Source organism: Camelus dromedarius, chromosome 12, assembly GCF_036321535.1.
Source record: "Camelus dromedarius isolate mCamDro1 chromosome 12, mCamDro1.pat, whole genome shotgun sequence".
NCBI lineage: Eukaryota > Metazoa > Chordata > Mammalia > Artiodactyla > Camelidae > Camelus > Camelus dromedarius.
The window spans coordinates 24695283-24713235 of NC_087447.1; the positions used below are offsets into that span (position 1 = coordinate 24695283).

A 17953-nucleotide genomic window follows, 5' to 3' on the forward strand; every position below is an offset into this window, starting at 1 on the left:
CGAAGAGGCCAGAAAGCCCTTCAGCCTGGGTTTTGGAAAGCCCTTTAGATGGGGGGTTGTGCTTTGTGCTGTTTGCTCACTGCTTCTCTGCGGGCCCTCGGACACCTGCATGCCCATTTTACCCCTAAGGAACTGAAGCGACTGTGTACTAGTTACAATAACACGCTGGGTTAAAACACATTATAAACATTTATTGCAGCCATACTATGGCAAAGCTGTGCGCTCAGCATTGGGAGGACCAGGTCTTCATAATAGTCCCTTCCTGAAAATAGGACAATTAGACAGTCGCTATTCGGTGGGACACAAGGCCCTTGAGTCAGCAGAATTAGCCTCCTTGCTCTTCCCCTTCCAAGTTCGATGGCCTGAAGCGAGTTACCTAGTTCATCGGAGCCTCACACGTCCCGCAGCCAATAAGTATTTATTGAGGGCCCACTGCTTGCCAGTTACTGTGTTAGGCACCGGGGATCTGAGTGGTGAGCAAGAACACGGTCCCTGACCTGGTGAAGCTCAAATTCTATTCATTCAACAATACTTCCTGACTGCCTGTGATGTGTCAGGCCCAGTTCTAGACACTGAGAACAAAAGCCACAGACAAAAAAATCCCTGCCCTCCTAGAGCTGACATTCTAGTGGAAGTACACCAGCATCAACAAACAAGTGATGTCAGCTGGCGATGAAAGCTATGGAGAAAAATCAGTGTAAAAGAATGAAAAGCAGGGAGGAGGTGTTGCAGTGTTAAATAGGGGGAAGGAAGGCCTAAACAGGAAGGTGACATTTGAGCAAAGACTTAAAGGAGAGGGAATAAGCCTGGCAGGACGATCATGCCAGGTAAAGGGGCAGCAACTGTGAAGACCTGGAGGCAGAACTGGCTGGGGAGCTCAAGGCCCAGCAAGCCCACCAGTGGGCCTGGAGAAGTGTTACAGCTCACTGTGCACCTGTAGGATAAAAGTAACACCGTATTTCACCAAAGACACACATTTTTTCACATATTAACTTCTCAAAAGTCAGATGTAGCTTATACAACTAAGATTTGTTGAGATCTAGTAATGCCTCTTGAGGTTCTTATTATTTAAGCTTGCTGTTCAATTAAATCCATTCTGCTGTTTTTTAAAAAACGTTGCAGTCCAGTTGAAGCAATAAAACAACTCAGAAAATCACTTTGAGCCACTAGTGAGAAAGCCATGGCAACATCACAAGACAGGAAGAATGGTGTTGGCTTCAAGGAGTGAGCCCAGGGACCGAGGGTGGGGGATGATGGTGCCGGCAGTTCAGGCAAAGTTGGACTGAAAGAGAGCAAGGTTTGGAGCAGCAGAGGTGTTGAGGAGCAGGGAGCATGGAGCGAAAAGAGGGCACAGCAAAGATGGGCAGGGAGACAAGAAAATGCATGCGTGGAGCCCAGGGGCCACTCGTTTGAAGCCAAGAATTCTATTAGGGAGAAGTGAGAGGTAGACAGGGGAAGGAATATTGGGACCAACTCGTGGAAGCTTTTGGACATGCTTGGGCTTTTCCCCAAAGAAAGGGAAGGAAAATGGGAAGAAAAGTCAACTCTCAGGAGCACCTGTCATGTGCTGGGCTCTGACTTAGTAGCTGAGGACACAGTGGCAGGTGTGATGAGGGAAACAGAAACCCTTTAGTAGACATAGCCTCACCCCACCCCACACCCACACCTAGTTCTTTTCTGCACATTGTAATGTTGATAGGATATAGAGGCAAAGTCAAAACTGAGGAAGCTACAGGAGCTGACTGGGTTCATATGGAAAGGGACAGAACACTGCTGGCCTAAGAAATAGAGAAGATTCAGAAGAGGAGAGGCTATGAGGCAAGAGAGGCAAGACCCAACCAAAGCTAGGTTCTCCATGAGCATTTAGAGAGAGCAGGAAGAGATTTGGGGGGCGACTGTCATGGGGGTGAGAGATAGCAAATGCGTATCCTCTGAATCGTTAAGTGGGATTTTTCCTTCAACGTTATTTGCCAGAGTTAAACAAGATATAAATGATTTGTCAGTGGTTTTGGTGGTTAGACTGGTGTTTCATTGAATCTTTTTCCCTGACGAGATTGGCCACGAGAGCAGATATGATGCCTATCCTCAGGAAGGCCGCAGTCTGGAGTCCAGTGAGAGGCGCAGACACACAGCGGTAGCTTCAGAGGGATGCAGGGAGTATGTGCTAGAAGCGTAGACGCTCATCACCCATCATCGTGGGAAGGTGGCTAGGGGGTGGCTCTTTCTGCCTGGAGGAGGAGGACAGGTGAAAGAAGGTAACATTTAAAGTGGGAGTTTGCAGGCACCGCAAATGGCAAGGTAGGAAGGCATGAGAGTCTGCAGCATTTTGCAAGGAAGGGTAAAGTATCTGGTGAGGACAGCGCCAGGGGAGCTCTGGGGAGATACTGCTTCAAGGCAGGAGACCTAAGCTGGAGGCAGATGTAGAGAGGCCAAGTTTGTACCTTATCCTCATCCAGTAGGAACAACTCTGGAAAGGTTTTCTGCTGGAGCAGGAAGCTTGAGGAGATCCCAGTCCTTGATGTACACACCCTGTCACTTGACTGCTTAGAATTAAATTCGGGCTCTACCATTTACTAGCTGTGTAACTTTGGGCAAATCACATAATCCCTATATATCTCATCTATGACACTGGAAACAGTAAGAGTACCTACCTCTTTGTGTTGTTTTAAGGATTGAGTTGGTACGTGTCAAACATTTAGAAGTGTACTTGACACACAATAAGCACTCAGTCAGTCTTATCTGTTATATATTATATGACAGTTGCAACCCTCTTAAACCATAAACCTTTTTGTTAATTTTAGTCTATTTAAACAGGGCTTTAAAACTTCCCCAGTGCGTGAATTTATTGCTCCATAGCTATAAAGAGTCAGTGCCTCTTGTGCAAAGCATTTATGAGGCGGGGGGAAGATCAATCTCTGGGCAGTAGACCCCCAACTGATCTTTCCACATGGCCGTGGAGGGGAATACCTCGGCCTGCTTCACTCTTTTTGCAGTAAGCAGATGTTTCTCCTCTAGTCCTAATCTCTGCTACTGACACTCCTTGCTGGTTCAAAGCCCAAGTCTGCACTGTGCCCCAAAACTGTGGTAGGTTCTAGAGTCCCTACGGTGTGCAAGGCCCTGCCCCTGAACCTGACTGGGCTCACCACTTGGACTTGAAGTAAACATACAGTTCTGCCCCGCCTGGCAAGTGCTGTCAGAGATGGGGTGGGGGGCGCCGTGGGCGCACACAGAGGGGAGCTGGAAGAGGAGCTGCCGGCAGAGGAGGGATGAGACTCTGGAGGAGGGGCCACCTAAAAGGAGGCTGTTGAAGAGATGTAGGTCATCTTGGTTTCACCTTTCCCTCGTCTCTCAACCTATTTTTCTCAAAGAAGTTTCCAAAGCCCACTCCAAGGCCCAACCCAGCAGGCCCAACAAGGTGGTGCAGCACCCACTAGGGCCAGCCCAGGTGGTGCCCAGGTAGGCGAAGCTGATCATGGTCCTCGCCATCACCCCGTCAGCCGCCTAGAGATTCCATGTTTGTTGATTTGAACTCATCTTCCATTGGTGACACTTGAACTCCCCAGGTTCTGGCTAATTATTCTCCAAATCCTCCAGTGGGAGGAGAAAATTATTTTTTGAAACCATCAAGGGCTAATTTGTCTTGTTAATGTTTCTGCTGCTTCTGGAGCTCATCCAATCACAGAGCAGGGATACGGTCCAGGCTTTGGCGCTATGGGGCTTACTCATTTTCACAACATCTCTTTGCTTTCAAGCTCCAGCTTAGCTACGTTAAGCCCTTTCCTCAGGCCCTGCGGGGTGGGAACTAGAATTGGCCACTGAAAATCTCAAGTGATTTACAACCTGGATTCCAGTCCTAACTCTATCACCTAACAACTGTTGACCTTGGGAAATTATTTTTTAACTCTGTACCTCAGTACCCCTCTTTCAGAAAACTGGAGATGTCTACTCAAGATATCAAGGTATCTACTCAACGTAACAACACATTCTGACAAGGATATTAGCCCCCTAGCAATAAATGCCAGCTCCTCCAACCAACCAATGCCCCTTTTCATTTGCCAAAAACACTTCTATTTTATGAGAAAGTCCAATCAAATATATCTTCAGACCAGATAAAACCCCTTTAGAGGCAACGTGCGCATCTTCCATGCTTGAGTACCTGTCATGCATCTGAGTAGACACTCTGGTATGTTAACACAATCCTATCTTCTTCACAATATCTGGATTCAACCGTCATTTTAATCTTGACTCCGTTAATTCAATAAAGCGTTATTGGGCACCTACCATGTGCCCAACATTGTGTTCACTAGGACTCTGAAGGTGAGTAAGACAAGAATCTATTGCCCTCAAGGGTCTCTGGATATAGCAATGGACAGATTAAATTATAAAACAATTATTTATGCCATAGGTAAAAATGACACAAGGAAGGAGATATGAAATATCTTCCTGCGTCAGGGAAGGCTGACAGAGGAGGTGACACTTGAGCTGGGACATGACAGGCAACCAAGACAGGGGCAAGAGAGCGGGCATTCAAGCCATGCCAAGGTATGAAATTGAAAGTCAACAGGTACCTTCCGACAAGGCCAAGTGGCTGATCTGGCTGCTTAGTGTGAGGAGAAAAGCACTGAGAGATCCTATTGGTAAGGGAAACGAGGGACATATCACAGAGAATCTCCTCCTAAGAGATTTGAATGCTATCCTGAAAGTGATAGTCAAAATTTTAAATCAGCCTAGCACCCAAATGGCAACTCCAGGATTTCCATATGAGGAGCTTAGGGGGAAAATGGTCAAGGACTTGCCTTGAAACTGAATTTAACAGGCAGAACTCTGCTTTGCGTAGACTGGACACTTACTTGCACTGCCTCCCTTGCCCCCAAGCATCTCCTGTCCTCTTTAATGCTACTGTCTTAATCAGAATCGAATTTTAATAAGACCATGTGGCAAGTAATAAGGACGTTGGTTGGAGCTGAGAGGCAAGGGTGGGGCTGGAGGCAAGGGGTAACTAATGATGGGGAAGGGGGAGGTGAAAAAAAATTCAGATTTTTTTGGATTGGGGTGAATGAGGATATCATTAATCAAAATCTGGAGATATAGGAAAAGGAGGTTTGGGGGAAAAGAAAATAAGAGCTAGAAAGGGCATCCAGGTAGAGATGTCCATTAGCCCAAGTTTCACACATCTGTAGATCTTGTTAAAACGAAGATTTTGATTAAGTAGGACTGAGGTCACCCAAGAGTCTGCATTTCTAATCATTCCTAAGTGATGCTAATCCTGACCTGTTGGCCATACCTGGAATAACAAAACATTAGGTCATTGAATACAGGGCTTATACCCTGTCTCACAAATGAATTTTAGAAATCAAATCCCTGAACTTTGGTAGTTTTTGAGAAGCTATTACTATCTTCTCATCAGTTAAACATCTTTGTTTCCATTCTTTACTTCCATGTGAGAAGATTACACTTCCCCACCCATTACAGTGTGACTTGTAGTGTCTTCCTGTCCTAATTATTTTTCCCTCCCCATTGACATGACGCTTGGCCATGTTTTCTGTGGCTAATGGCATGTGGCAGTAGTGACTGTTCCATTCCTAAGCTTTAAGAACCAGTTTAGGAACTACTGCAAGGTCCAACTCTACATCTTTCCCTCTTCCATGAGGAGAGCATGTCCAGTATTTATTACTCCTTTAGTCCAGATACACAAATGAAGAAAATCCACAGACTGTACATAGCCTGTGGCCAGGAGCGGAGCTGCCACCAATCTGGGACCAACACATAACAAGCACAAGAGATAAGGCTGTGTGGCTTTTAGCTACTGAGATTTGGGGGTCATTTGTTATTGGGGTATATATACTGGGGTATAACCTAGCGAAAGCTGACTAGTAGAGTCTCTGTTATTAATAAAATTAATAAAAGAAAATTTCTAGTATATCTTCTTTATGGATACCAAGACACAGAATGACGTCGGAGGCTTATAATAACCCTTGAGATTATTTGAATACAAGTTATCAGGAGAGTTTAAAGAATACCAGCCTTGGATTTGTCATTCTGCCTGTGAACTTGAACAAGGCACAGCCCCGCTACTGTTCACAAAAAATGAGGAAAGCAGAAGTACTACATGCTTTATGGGGCTGTGTAGTGATGTGTTGCATCTGGTTTGTACCACTGTTAATTGTGACATTTTCAGCTATTTCGTGAACCAGTTGCTAAACATAATTATTAAAAACTGAATTACATAAAGCTACAGTTAAATGGCATTAAAACAAAGGTAGTAAATACAAGCTGCCCTCACTCTACATGGTTCCAACAGACACAATTTTCAGTTACCACCAGTTTAGTTTAAATAACACCGGTCCATAAACAACATGGTTCAAATTTTAGTTACCACAGTATATTTACTGAGTAATTGCATAAAGTACAAATTTTGTGTTGACTCTTGAGTCCATAAGTCATTAGGTAAATAATAAACAATGAGAGGAGGGTACAGTTCAGTGGTAGAGTGCATGCCTAGCATGCATGAGGTCCTGGGTTCAAGTAAAAAATAAATAAATAAACTTCCCCCCAACAAAAAAATAAAAAATAAAAGGTAAAAAATTTTAAAATCAATTTAAAATAATTTTTTAAATAATAATAAATGCACTTTATACAGTGAACAATCACAGACATCACTTCTTTCAAAGACTATTAGTAACTGATCACTGCTCATCTGTTCATCAGTTCATGCAGACAGCAGACCGTGTAGGTGTGTTATCTTCTTGTCTTCCTGTGATTAACCCATGTAACATTTTACAAAAATGGATAATGGAAAGGAGGAATGGGCCAACAAAGGTGCAAGTGCAGCAGAGAAACGAAAATGGATAATGCTGGACGTCAAGTTTAAGTCACATGTAAACAGAGTCACAGAGACATGTCTGATTAGGGGGGTGCTGACACGCTGCTGTTTGAGAGGCTGTACACACACAGACAGAGGAACTTAGTGAAGGCAAAGTCATTGACATACACTAGCAAGGTGGTTGTGACAAAAAGGATGAAGATGTCCCAGAGAGGAAGTGAGGCCAGCAAAAGAATTCACCTTAGAGGAATTTTCAGAGGTATTTCACGACATTCAAAGCACAAAGGATAAAATGTTGGAAGGTGATCTAAAAGTAGAAAAGAGTACGATAATCTGACAAGACATACAAAATACGCATTGTAACTTACACAATGAGAAGGATGCAGCACCATTCAAACTCTTGGTTAAGTTTTTTAGCAAAGAAATAAAACTTTAAAACTTTAATTCTCAGTGTTTTTAATGTCTTAGGGGACTATTAGAAATGTTAGCCTTACTGCTTTTTCCTTTCCCTATGTACATTTATAACCAACAGCAAGAGAGTTTGTAACACTTTAACAAAAAATATTCAAGGTCAGGGAACAGCTACTGTTTTCTCTTTGATTATTGAGATCACTTTGCATGGTTTCAGCCTGTGTGATCATTTTTATGGTCCCACACTACTATCCAAAGGGAGAAGACTTGTTTTCAAAACTTACCACTTTCTAATTATTTTACTGCATTTTCCTATTCTCTGTGCTCTTGAAGTTATTTAGGTCTGTTGTATCCATTTAATGGAAAAACCATACAATGGTGCACATCTCTTCCCAACTTTATGTTCAGTGACATCACATAGACAGCTTGAAATGCTCTGGAGGGAGTATTTATACCATGGACATTGACAAAAACTACAAATCAGAGTTTAGTTTATTGTTTTGCTGATTTTCTAGACTTAAGTGATGAAGAAAATGTTAATGCAGTTAAAAGTCTATCATGTGTGTAGCTGTACATTGTAAATAGCACCAAAAAATTGAGGGAAAAACATATTCTTCCAGTATTTGGAAACGATCATCAGACTGAACAAAGAATTCACCCATGTCATTGATGAACAAGTGAAGTTCCAAGGTACATCTTTGTGGTGTCATTTTGTTCTTAAGTGTAAAAGAAAATAACAATGAACATTCAGGTCAGAACTGAACCTTGTTCAATAACATAAACAATTCTTTGCTAAATCAGAGAGTAATAAAACATTTATTCATAGCTTGATTTTGTCAAGTTGTGACTAAATTATAACCAAATAATAGTTTGGCAAAACTCAATGAAAACCTTCTGTGAGAATCAATTGGCTGTTTGAAACTTACATTAAAAAGTATTATATATTTTATTATCAATTATCAACTGTGTGCTACACATTCTTTATACCACTGAAATTTATAACAAATTTATATACGTACGTAGGCATACAACCCTCACCCCCTGCCTCCCACCCCAGCCAGCAGTTAAGTATTTACCAGCACTGGGTTTAGACACCGTAGCGAGTTGGAGCGTCCACAGCCTTTAGAGTCAAACAGGACTTGCCTTTCAGATTGTTTCTGTCTGGGTTGTTTTATGAGCACATTACTGAGCCTCCCTCAGCCTTTTCCTTCTTCTGCAAAAATAAAAAATAAAGGGATTCTGGCACAGGAAAGCGTTATTGTGAGGAAGATCATGTATATAAAAGGCCCTGGTACAGTCTATGTGCTGAGTGACTCCTAGTTTTTTCCTGTACAAATTTCCCTCCCTTTCCGGTTGCCAGATCCCCTAAGTTTGATTTCCTTTGCTGGAGACGAATGATCCACACATTTTTGACTACGTGGCAGGTCTACATGGCAGCAGAGGAAGAGATGGGTGAATAGATATATATCTCCCTTTGACTCCATGCTAAACCAACCAGTCTATGGTAGTAATTTAAGCATTCACTGAGGTTTGGAATCCTTTCTGACTTTTTCTATATCTACTCACAAAAGTAAGAAACTTCTCACATTATATTATCAGTGTTCATGGGACATGGCCTACACCGCCCCGTCTCTGTTTTAATGTTATAGGATCAAACCGGAAAGGAAAATTATTAGAGAACTCTTTCTCCCCCTGCTGGCCACACTACAATAGAGTAATAACGGAATTAACAACCATCAAAACTGAAAGGAAACTCAAAAGAGTAACTATTCCAGCAAACTGGCTACCCACAAACCAACTCAGGCCTGCAGACGACCTGGGTTTGGCCTACACCATATTTAAAACCAGAAAAGAATTAATTTTAATTAGCTGCCAGTATTTCAATGACATTCACATTTCTGTTTTCTTAAAAAACCTAGAAGTTGGTAGACACTGGGTTTGTGCCACCCCACCTGAGGCTCCTGCTCCCTTTGGACGTGACGCCCCACTTGGCCACGTCCCCACTCAGTCTGCTTCACTTACTTAAGTTGCCTACGCAGCCCTTGCTGCTTTTGAATTTGCCACCCCAACTTCTCTCAATTTACCAGTGAGGCCCAAATTTGCTCAAAACCAAACCACCTAATTAGCAGCGAAACAGGTAATAACATTGGACCTCCTAAATCCTATTCAACAGTTTTTGTTGATTTCAATATTCCTTTATTTAACTAATGTTTTAGTGTCTGCTGTAGCCAGGAACACAGTGCCAAAGATATGATGCATACAAGATAAAAATGGCCTTTGCATTCAGAGTTTTGGTTAGTGGGCAAAGCAGACAATTACAAGAATGTGATGAAAGCTGTGAGAGGAAGAGTCTGGGGACCCCAGTCACGCAGCAGCACAGTCCTGTTCCCACCTCACTGTCTGCTTCACATTACCCGTTGTCATGGACGTAACGCAGCTACTTCTGTGACTGAGGACTCCATGGTGTCCTCAAATCCTAGGGTCCACATTTATTCCACATTCATTGGGTAGAAGTTCTAAACAACGGGACACAGCAGTAAACATGGCATTTATTAGATGACTCCTCCCGTGCGTGCCCTCTGACACAGTCACTCATCCTTCTCCTGGGTCACCTGCAACCAGCGTGTGAGGCTGAGAGTCACAAGATGGTTAAAGAAGGTGGGCAGTAGTTGTTGGGCAAACATCTCTGCAGAAGTAGGAGTCAGATAGGAGCTTGAGTAATGGGGATACAGGATTAAAGCCTAATTAAAAGAGAGACTAATCTTGGCCAGCAACACCCATGACACTGTAATTGGACAGTACTTCAAAAGACAGAGGTATTACCTCTGTATCATAAATATTATTCAGCTGGGTCTTTTGAGACCTGGGCTCTTTGGAGAAATGGCCAATTCCAGATCCAAGGCAGGAAAAATACAGGGTGAGCCTAAGACACCTCACTGGGCCAGAAAACAAGGACACACTCAGAGACTAGTGTGGTAATGTCAAAGGATTCGAGAGTCTTGAAGATAACTAGTAATTTTAACTTACTGAATAAAGCAAAATCCATGAATCCAAATCTGTAACAGTGAGAGAGAGAGACAGTGAGAGAAACTGGTGGGAAGCACAGGGAAAAAGCCCTTTCTTTACAGAAGAATGATGCCAGGTAAAGAAGTAGAAGGAATGACAGAATTAAAAATCACTATTCTGCGACCCCCAGTGTAATAGCTGATTCAGACAACAATCGTTGATGGACGCTAAAGCCACTAAGAAAAATATTACTGATATTGCCACAGTGCCAACCCTACTGACGACAATGGAGAGGCTTGCTACTGACCTTTATCCTATTGGCATTGCTGATAATGAACAACCTGACATTATGAAGCAATAAAGCACTACTCCTACAATAATGCCACTGAGTGAACATTGACTCTCATCAAGCCACTAGACCCAACTTGCATTTCACAGAAAATACTCAGAAAGGAGGCTGTTCTAGCCTGAAATCTTCATAAGTGTCATTTTAAAAAAAAGATAAAAGATTGTTCTGAATTAAAAATAGTCAGAGTCATGTTATAACCAAATACAATGGGTGAATTTTGATCGGCTCCTACAGGGGGGGATGGGGAGTGGCTATAAAAGACATTCTTGAAAGCTGTGGGGAAATTTGAAGATAGACGGGAAATTGGATGTTATAAAATTGTTAATTTTGCTAGGTGTTACATGGCTTTGTGATTAGTTGAAGAACATTATTCTTACAAACACATGAATGCTTGCTTAAGTATTTAGGGGCCAAGTGTCATGATCATCCACAAAACGGTTCAACTTAAAAATTACATATAGAGAAAGTCAATGTGCCAAATGCTAACACCTGGAGTCTAGGTGAAGGTTATACATGTGTTCATTGTACTAATTTTTTCAGTTTATATTTTTTTCTAGTAAAATATTGGCTTACACAAAGTATAAAATTTCAGTGTGGTAAGAAAAAGTTAATTCTTTGGATTTTTCATAGTTACTGAATTACTGTAGAATAAAGCTGATCACCTCTAAATTTCACATTTTTGGCATTCAGAATGATTCGCCAGCTTGTAAAACATGCAAAATGCTTACATTATAAACTGAAGTAGAAAACATCACGATCTAAAATTGCTTACATTATTTTAACAGCCTGAACACTTTCATTTTTGAGTTTTAAAAATTCTGTCTTTCTGCATTTCCCAAGTACAATGTAATCAGGTATTATTTTTATGATATGAAAAATACTAAACATTAACATCTTATTTTTCCATTTCAAATAACCATACTTCCACTTTGGGAAAAGTATGTTCTCAATAAGATAAAATAATGCCATTAAAACAAAAAGTTGACACAAAAATTAACATGAAATGGACCACAGAGCTAATAAAAGCTACAACCTAAAACTCCTAGCAGAAAAACAAGAGTCCTTGCAGCTTTGAGACTGGCAGAAGTTTCTTAGGACACAAAAAGCACCAAGCATAAAATAAAGTAAGTAAATAGGACTTAATCAAAATTCAAAACTTTAGTTCTTCCAAACACCCTATAAAGAAAATCAAAGGAAAACCACAAACTGGGAGAAAATATTCGTAATACAAACATCTCGACAAAGAACCAGTATCCATCATCTCTCCTGGACTACTTCGACAACCTCCTCTCTGGTCTGCCAGCTGCTCCTCTGGCCTTGCCAACCATTCTCCATGATAGCCAGGTCACGGTGTTTGGCTTCCATGAATACATGCAGTTAAATCTAGCCTCCTTTCTTTGGCAAGAGGCCTGTACTCCCCTCTGGTTCTACCTACCAGCTCCTTCTCCCCACTCACACACCTATCCTCTGGCCTCACAGACCACTTTCCTGTTTTGCCCATATTAAAAGCTCACTCGCCTGCCATACTTTCCCTGCATGGATGACCAGCATTCTTCTTGTCACAACTCAAGTGTCACATCTCACTGAGCCATTCATTGACAGCCCCTCTCCAGGCACTTCACCAGAATACTCCATTTTCTTCATTCCACTTACCCTACCTGAATTTATTTACTTTAAATCTTTCCCTCCCACAAAAAGGAAAGTTCCATAAAAGCAAAAGAATCCTTGTTTTTGTCCACTGATATGTGTCCAGCATATAGTGCTTAGAACATGGTAGGTGCTTCATAGATATTACTAAATGACTCACAACATACCTACTATATGACAGGCACTGTGTTTGGTACTGGCTAAATGGCTTATGTGTGTTGCTTAAAGATTTTTAAAAATTTCTTCTGGAAAAAATATTTTATATTCTCTAGTTCCATTTAAACAGCTGAATACATCCTAGTATTCCCAAGAAGACAATTTACCTTAAAAAAAATGGCAAAATCTGGATTTTACCTTTATGTAGGATCAGTGTTTGGGGCTGAAATGTTCACATAATGTTGAACAACCTACACCCATAAGAATGAGTAAATCAAAAGAAACAAAAAATACGTGTGAGGATGTAAAGTATCGAAAACTCTCATACAGGGCTGTTGAGTGTAAATGTAACCACTTTGGAATAGTGGTTCATTCCAACATTGGTGGTTCATTATTAGAAACTGCAAATCACATATGCAGTATTTAATAATGAGAAACATTTACCTTATGACCCAGCAATTCCATACCTATATACATACCCAAAGGAAACATATGTGTGTTCACCAAAAGATATGAACAAAAATGTTCACGGTAGCACTATTCCTAATAGCGAAAAGGCAGAAACAACTCAATTGTCTATCAACAAAACAGATAAATTATTATATATGCACACAGAGGAACACTACAGTAACGGGGATAAATGAACCACGACACACAACATGTGAGGGAGGGTATAGCTCAGTGGTAGAGCGCATACTTAGCATGCACAAGGTCCTGGGTTCAATCCCCAGTACCTCCATTAAAAATAAAATAAATAAACCTCATCACCTCCCCCCCCACCAAATAACAAAAAACAAAAAACAAAACAAAAAACTACCCACAACATGGATGTATCTTACAAAAAATGTTGAATGAAAACAAGCCAGACACCAAAGTGCACATATGTTATATACTTCCAGTGAAAGTTTCCTGAGAGAGATTGAGAATTTGTATTCTCACTGGTGTGTTCTGGAGTGGTGCTCCCTAAAAAAAAACCTTCCTACTGATGTTCCTCTAAAATTAGATCCTTGAGCTTATTAGCATGCATGAGGTCCGGGGTTCAATCCCCAGTATCTCCTCTAAAAATAAGTAAGTAAACCTAACTGCCTCCCCTCCAAAAAAAAAATTAGATCCTTGAAGTCTAAGGTGGTAGTTGAAGACATAACCTAAATTGGCCTACTACAACCACATTCTTTTGAAGTCTCACATTTTTATATCTTAAAAATACCTGTAGATTCCCTACTAATTCAGTATAAAAGAACTGCTGGAGAGTAGATTAGTTATGGTTAGACGGCCTGGCTCACAGCTCAGATTCACCGCCCAGAAGCACTGGGACTCTGGACAACTTACCTAGGCATTTCATGCCTACTTCATTGATCTTCAGTGAAGATAATAATGCCTATCTCATAGGTGGCTCTGAGAATTAAATGAGATGATTGAAAGTTAGGCACCTCAATGCCACTAACCTTTTCCTTCCCTACCCTGTAAGTAGTACTGAATTGGAAAAAAAGTCAACAAGCTGTTTGCTGCAATATATATATTTTAATTCAAAGTGAATCGACAGTAATACACCATAAATTCTTATTTTGACACTCACCAAAATAGTCACCTGGAAAACCCGCTTTTTGTGACAAAGTACAGAAGGCTTGGTCACATTTAAATCACTGAGAACTAGAGAGAAATACTATCGCAAACCGTAATAGACATTACATCCATAAAAATTTTCCCAGTCCTTATTGTAATATTGCACAGTGCAACTGCTACATGGCAAACTAGTGTAGCATAGAAGTAAAAGCAAAAACAAACAAACCAAAGAAAGAAAGCCACAAGTCTAAAATTGTAAAACAGTTAACAGTTCAAACTTAGTAATCAAATCTATATCATTGGGTTCATTAAAACAAATCTTCCTACACCTTGCAGTGTATGATTTAACTTTTACTTAACACAAACCAAGACTTTAAAATTAGTAGTAGAAATTTTTTAAATGAAAGAGTTTTGCTACTACAGTAACATATTTAAACACCCTGAAGGAAAAGAAATGAAAATCAGGGTATTTGATTAAAAATAATTTGCAAATTAAAGTAGTAATGCAAATATGCAACTTGGAAGTCATGCAGTGTTTTATTTAAGAAAGCAGTAAAACCAAAGAAAACTGGTAAAAATGGTTTTAAAGAGGGTATATAAATACAGATTCTTTTGTCAATATGCTAAATTTAGACTTTAGCAGGATCTTGAATTTTTCTTTTTAAACACATAAAAAGCCCATGATTAGAATCAGTTAAAAGCAATGTACTTAACTCGAGCACACCTTTCTCAAACAGTACTTATTATATTATGAAAACATTGAAGTTTACCATTCACTGTCAATTTAACAAGACATCTCAGTCTTAGAACTGAAATACAGAAAATATGACATTTCAGGGTAGTAAACATGGCCCTGAACAAAAAGAAAACTGCTCCAGTTTTGTACTTGGTGCAAACATCAATCAATCCTTTGCACTTGGTGTTTCTGAAACTTCTGCTGCTGCCAGCACTGATTCTTTTCCTACGAGTGAGTAGGTATCAGTAATCTGCTGGATGATAGAAATAAAATTAGAAGGCTGTGGAGGGCAGCAAGTTTACTTAAATAGTGACTCCATAAATTTGCCATCTGTAAATAATATTTTAAATTAATCTTAGGCTACTCCTTTTTATGTGTTATATATATTTCTATTTATATAAAATGCATAGAATTGATTACTAAAAACACTGAAACTTGTGGGGAAAATTAAGTCCTTCATTTTCAGTGTGACTAAAAATGTACTGCTGGTTTTTATTTTATGATCTAATACTGTAATTTTTAAAATCAATTTCAGGCACATTTATTTCATTGATGATAATTAAATAAAACACTGCTTGTATTAATGAAGTAAAGGAAAGTCTGTCCATTATTAGCTTATTATCAATGCTATGAGAGCTGTACTAGTGATATGCAATTCATTTATCAAAGAAATGCTATAAATCCAAAACATTTGGAGAGTTTTGCACTCAAATGCTTTGTACTGTTTATTCCAGTAAATGCTTTAAGATTATTATTCCAGATTTTTAAGGAAAAAAAGTTAAGTCAAGCCTGCAAGATACAGCTTTCTCAAGTGTCTACAATGCCAGTATGAAAATAAAAAATTAAGTTACATTGATACATCCAAGTTTTTTTTATATGCAGTGATGAGCACAAACATTAATAGAGATAAAATACTGATGCAAATAACACACCCCAAAATAACATATGCAATTACTTTCCATCATTTACAATACAGTAGTTACAATGACACTCCAAACAGGAAAGCAAAGTAAAAAATCAAAACCCCAACTTCTATTTCATGTAATTAGACTTATACAGAAATTAGAAGGCTAAATAACAGCTAGTTAATCACCTAATTTCACAGCTATCTGAAGTGGCAATCGTTATATAGCAGCTTATCTATGATACATTCAAGATAAATGATACAATTTATTACTTGCCCATAAGCTAAAACACAGCCTGTTTAATACCTTCCTTTAAATTCCACCTCTATACTACAATATACTTGAGGTCTATGCAAAAAGTAGCTACCTTTTATATAGGAAATGGATGATTAAGTCTTTGGTGCTGTAAAAGCAACTTCATTTAAACATAACCACCACCCAGGAAAAAAAAAAAAAAAAAAAGAGGGGAAAAACCCAAGACACACTTCTGGGGGGAAAAAAAGCATGTAATTTCTGTCCCTGACGGAATGTATTAAATAAGCAAACACCACCAACAAGCAAAACAAGTACTACAATGTAAAAATACTTAAAAAAAAAAAAACCCTCTCACATGCATAAATGAAAAATTGCACACAAAGAACTCACATCTTTTCAAGCTTCAATAGTAAATATTCTGCTACTATTTATTAAATACTGCATGGTTTGCCCAAGCTAAGATGAAACCACATCATGAATCAATGAGCATTTTGCATTTTCTTTCATTATCTACTCAAAGTCATGCCTACTGCACCTCTAAACATTTTATTAAACCCAATTATACAGCAAACACTCCCAAAATAAACTTAGATTGTATTGCAGTTTCACCTAACAGTATATAAAATGCTGTGTTGTGACAGTTATCAACTATCCATTAGATACTGAATCAATTTTTCCTAAGCACTACTACCTGCTTGCTTTTCTTGAAGCTAGATCATTCTGAAAAATCAGACAGCAGAATTCAGCTATAGCAAACATGCTGCCCTCTTAGTAAGGAAAAAACAGCTACGACCTGAAATCATACCACACAAAACCAAAAATGAACATTACCCTATCAAAGGAAACTAAAGAATAGGTCTGAATTTATAAGTGCTGCAGTCCTCAACATTTATATATAGGTAATAACATTAACAACCTCAAATATTTAAGGCACTATGTGTGGGAACGGTTTACAATGCAGCTGAGATTATTAGAACAACATTTAAGAGCAAAGTCTAGGCAACATTTTGCCCATGCAAAGACACATGCAAATGTAAAGAACAATATCTCAATTTCTTAGGCAAGTGACCCAACATTTATACACTAAGACACAGATAACACAATTCACTTGATGCTGTAATTCTGACACATGTGCATCTGTTGCTCTAAGTCTGTACACAGAATGGCTTCCCAAATATGGACGTGTCTTGCACTAGTTAGAAGGCAATTTTATAAAAAATAGCAGGAGCAAAATTGGACTTCTGCTCCCATAAGTCACCTGTCTAGAGTTACTACGTAAGAAGATAACATGACCAAAGACAAGTTATACCAAATGTGCAAAACACATTAAAAGTGAGTTTTTTTTTAAAGCTCAAAGTTGTTTAAATTGCACCCAAGTCTACATGATTCAAAAATAATTTTCTTGTGCCATGGCTAATATTTATTAAATACCATGTTTTTATTTTTAATCAAATGTTTATATCGTTGAGCTTCCTCAATATATACTCTTTTGAGTTTTCACATATATGGATACTGGCTGAGTTTAGTTGGACTCAATGGAAATCCAGTATATGCAGGTGATGCTGCAATGTAAGAATGTGGTGGGAAGATCGGTTTGTACTGAGTCTGATGAATGGTTGGGGATGGTAACAGACGGGGATTTATGCCCACTGGAACTTGGTGAACTATGCCACTGGGGTGGGAGATATTATAAGTTGGATGCTGTAACACAGGTCTTGAGGTACATGGAGAGGCTAAGAGGTGGGCCACTGGTGCAGCACTACTGAGCGTAGCTGATGATGGGTACGGGAGCAGAGCAGGCTGTCCTCCGAGGTGCGTACTTCCAGCCAGATGGGCATGTACAGCTGTGTGATTAGGACTTCCATGGGAAAGAGTGAATGGATTACTGGTAACACCAGTAGGGAGATAAGCTTGCTGTCTTCGATGTCCAAAGTTTCCGTTCCACTCCTGATGTCCAGATCCGAAGTGCTGAACCTACCCAAAAACAAAACAAACAAAAAGACTGGATACATAAGTTAAAAAGAAAGAAAAAAATGGGAATTACAAGATACTCTGTGACTGATAGAGGATCTCTCAGATTTTAGCTTATACCTGGTATAGAG

At 39.7% G+C, this 17953-nt stretch overlaps 1 protein-coding gene across 5 annotated transcripts in view; it reads right to left on the reverse strand.

Annotated features, from left to right (window-relative positions):
- Positions 1-13893: 13893 nt before the first annotated feature.
- Positions 13894-17953, reverse strand: part of HIPK3 (homeodomain interacting protein kinase 3) — an 80978-nt gene continuing 76918 nt past the window's right edge. For all 5 annotated transcript variants that reach the window (XM_031459825.2, XM_031459826.2, XM_031459822.2 and 2 more), the window contains one exon: positions 13894-17825. In XM_031459825.2, coding sequence (XP_031315685.1) covers positions 17349-17825 — 477 coding nt within the window. In that variant the 3' untranslated portion in view covers positions 13894-17348. The remainder of the gene's footprint in view (positions 17826-17953) is intronic.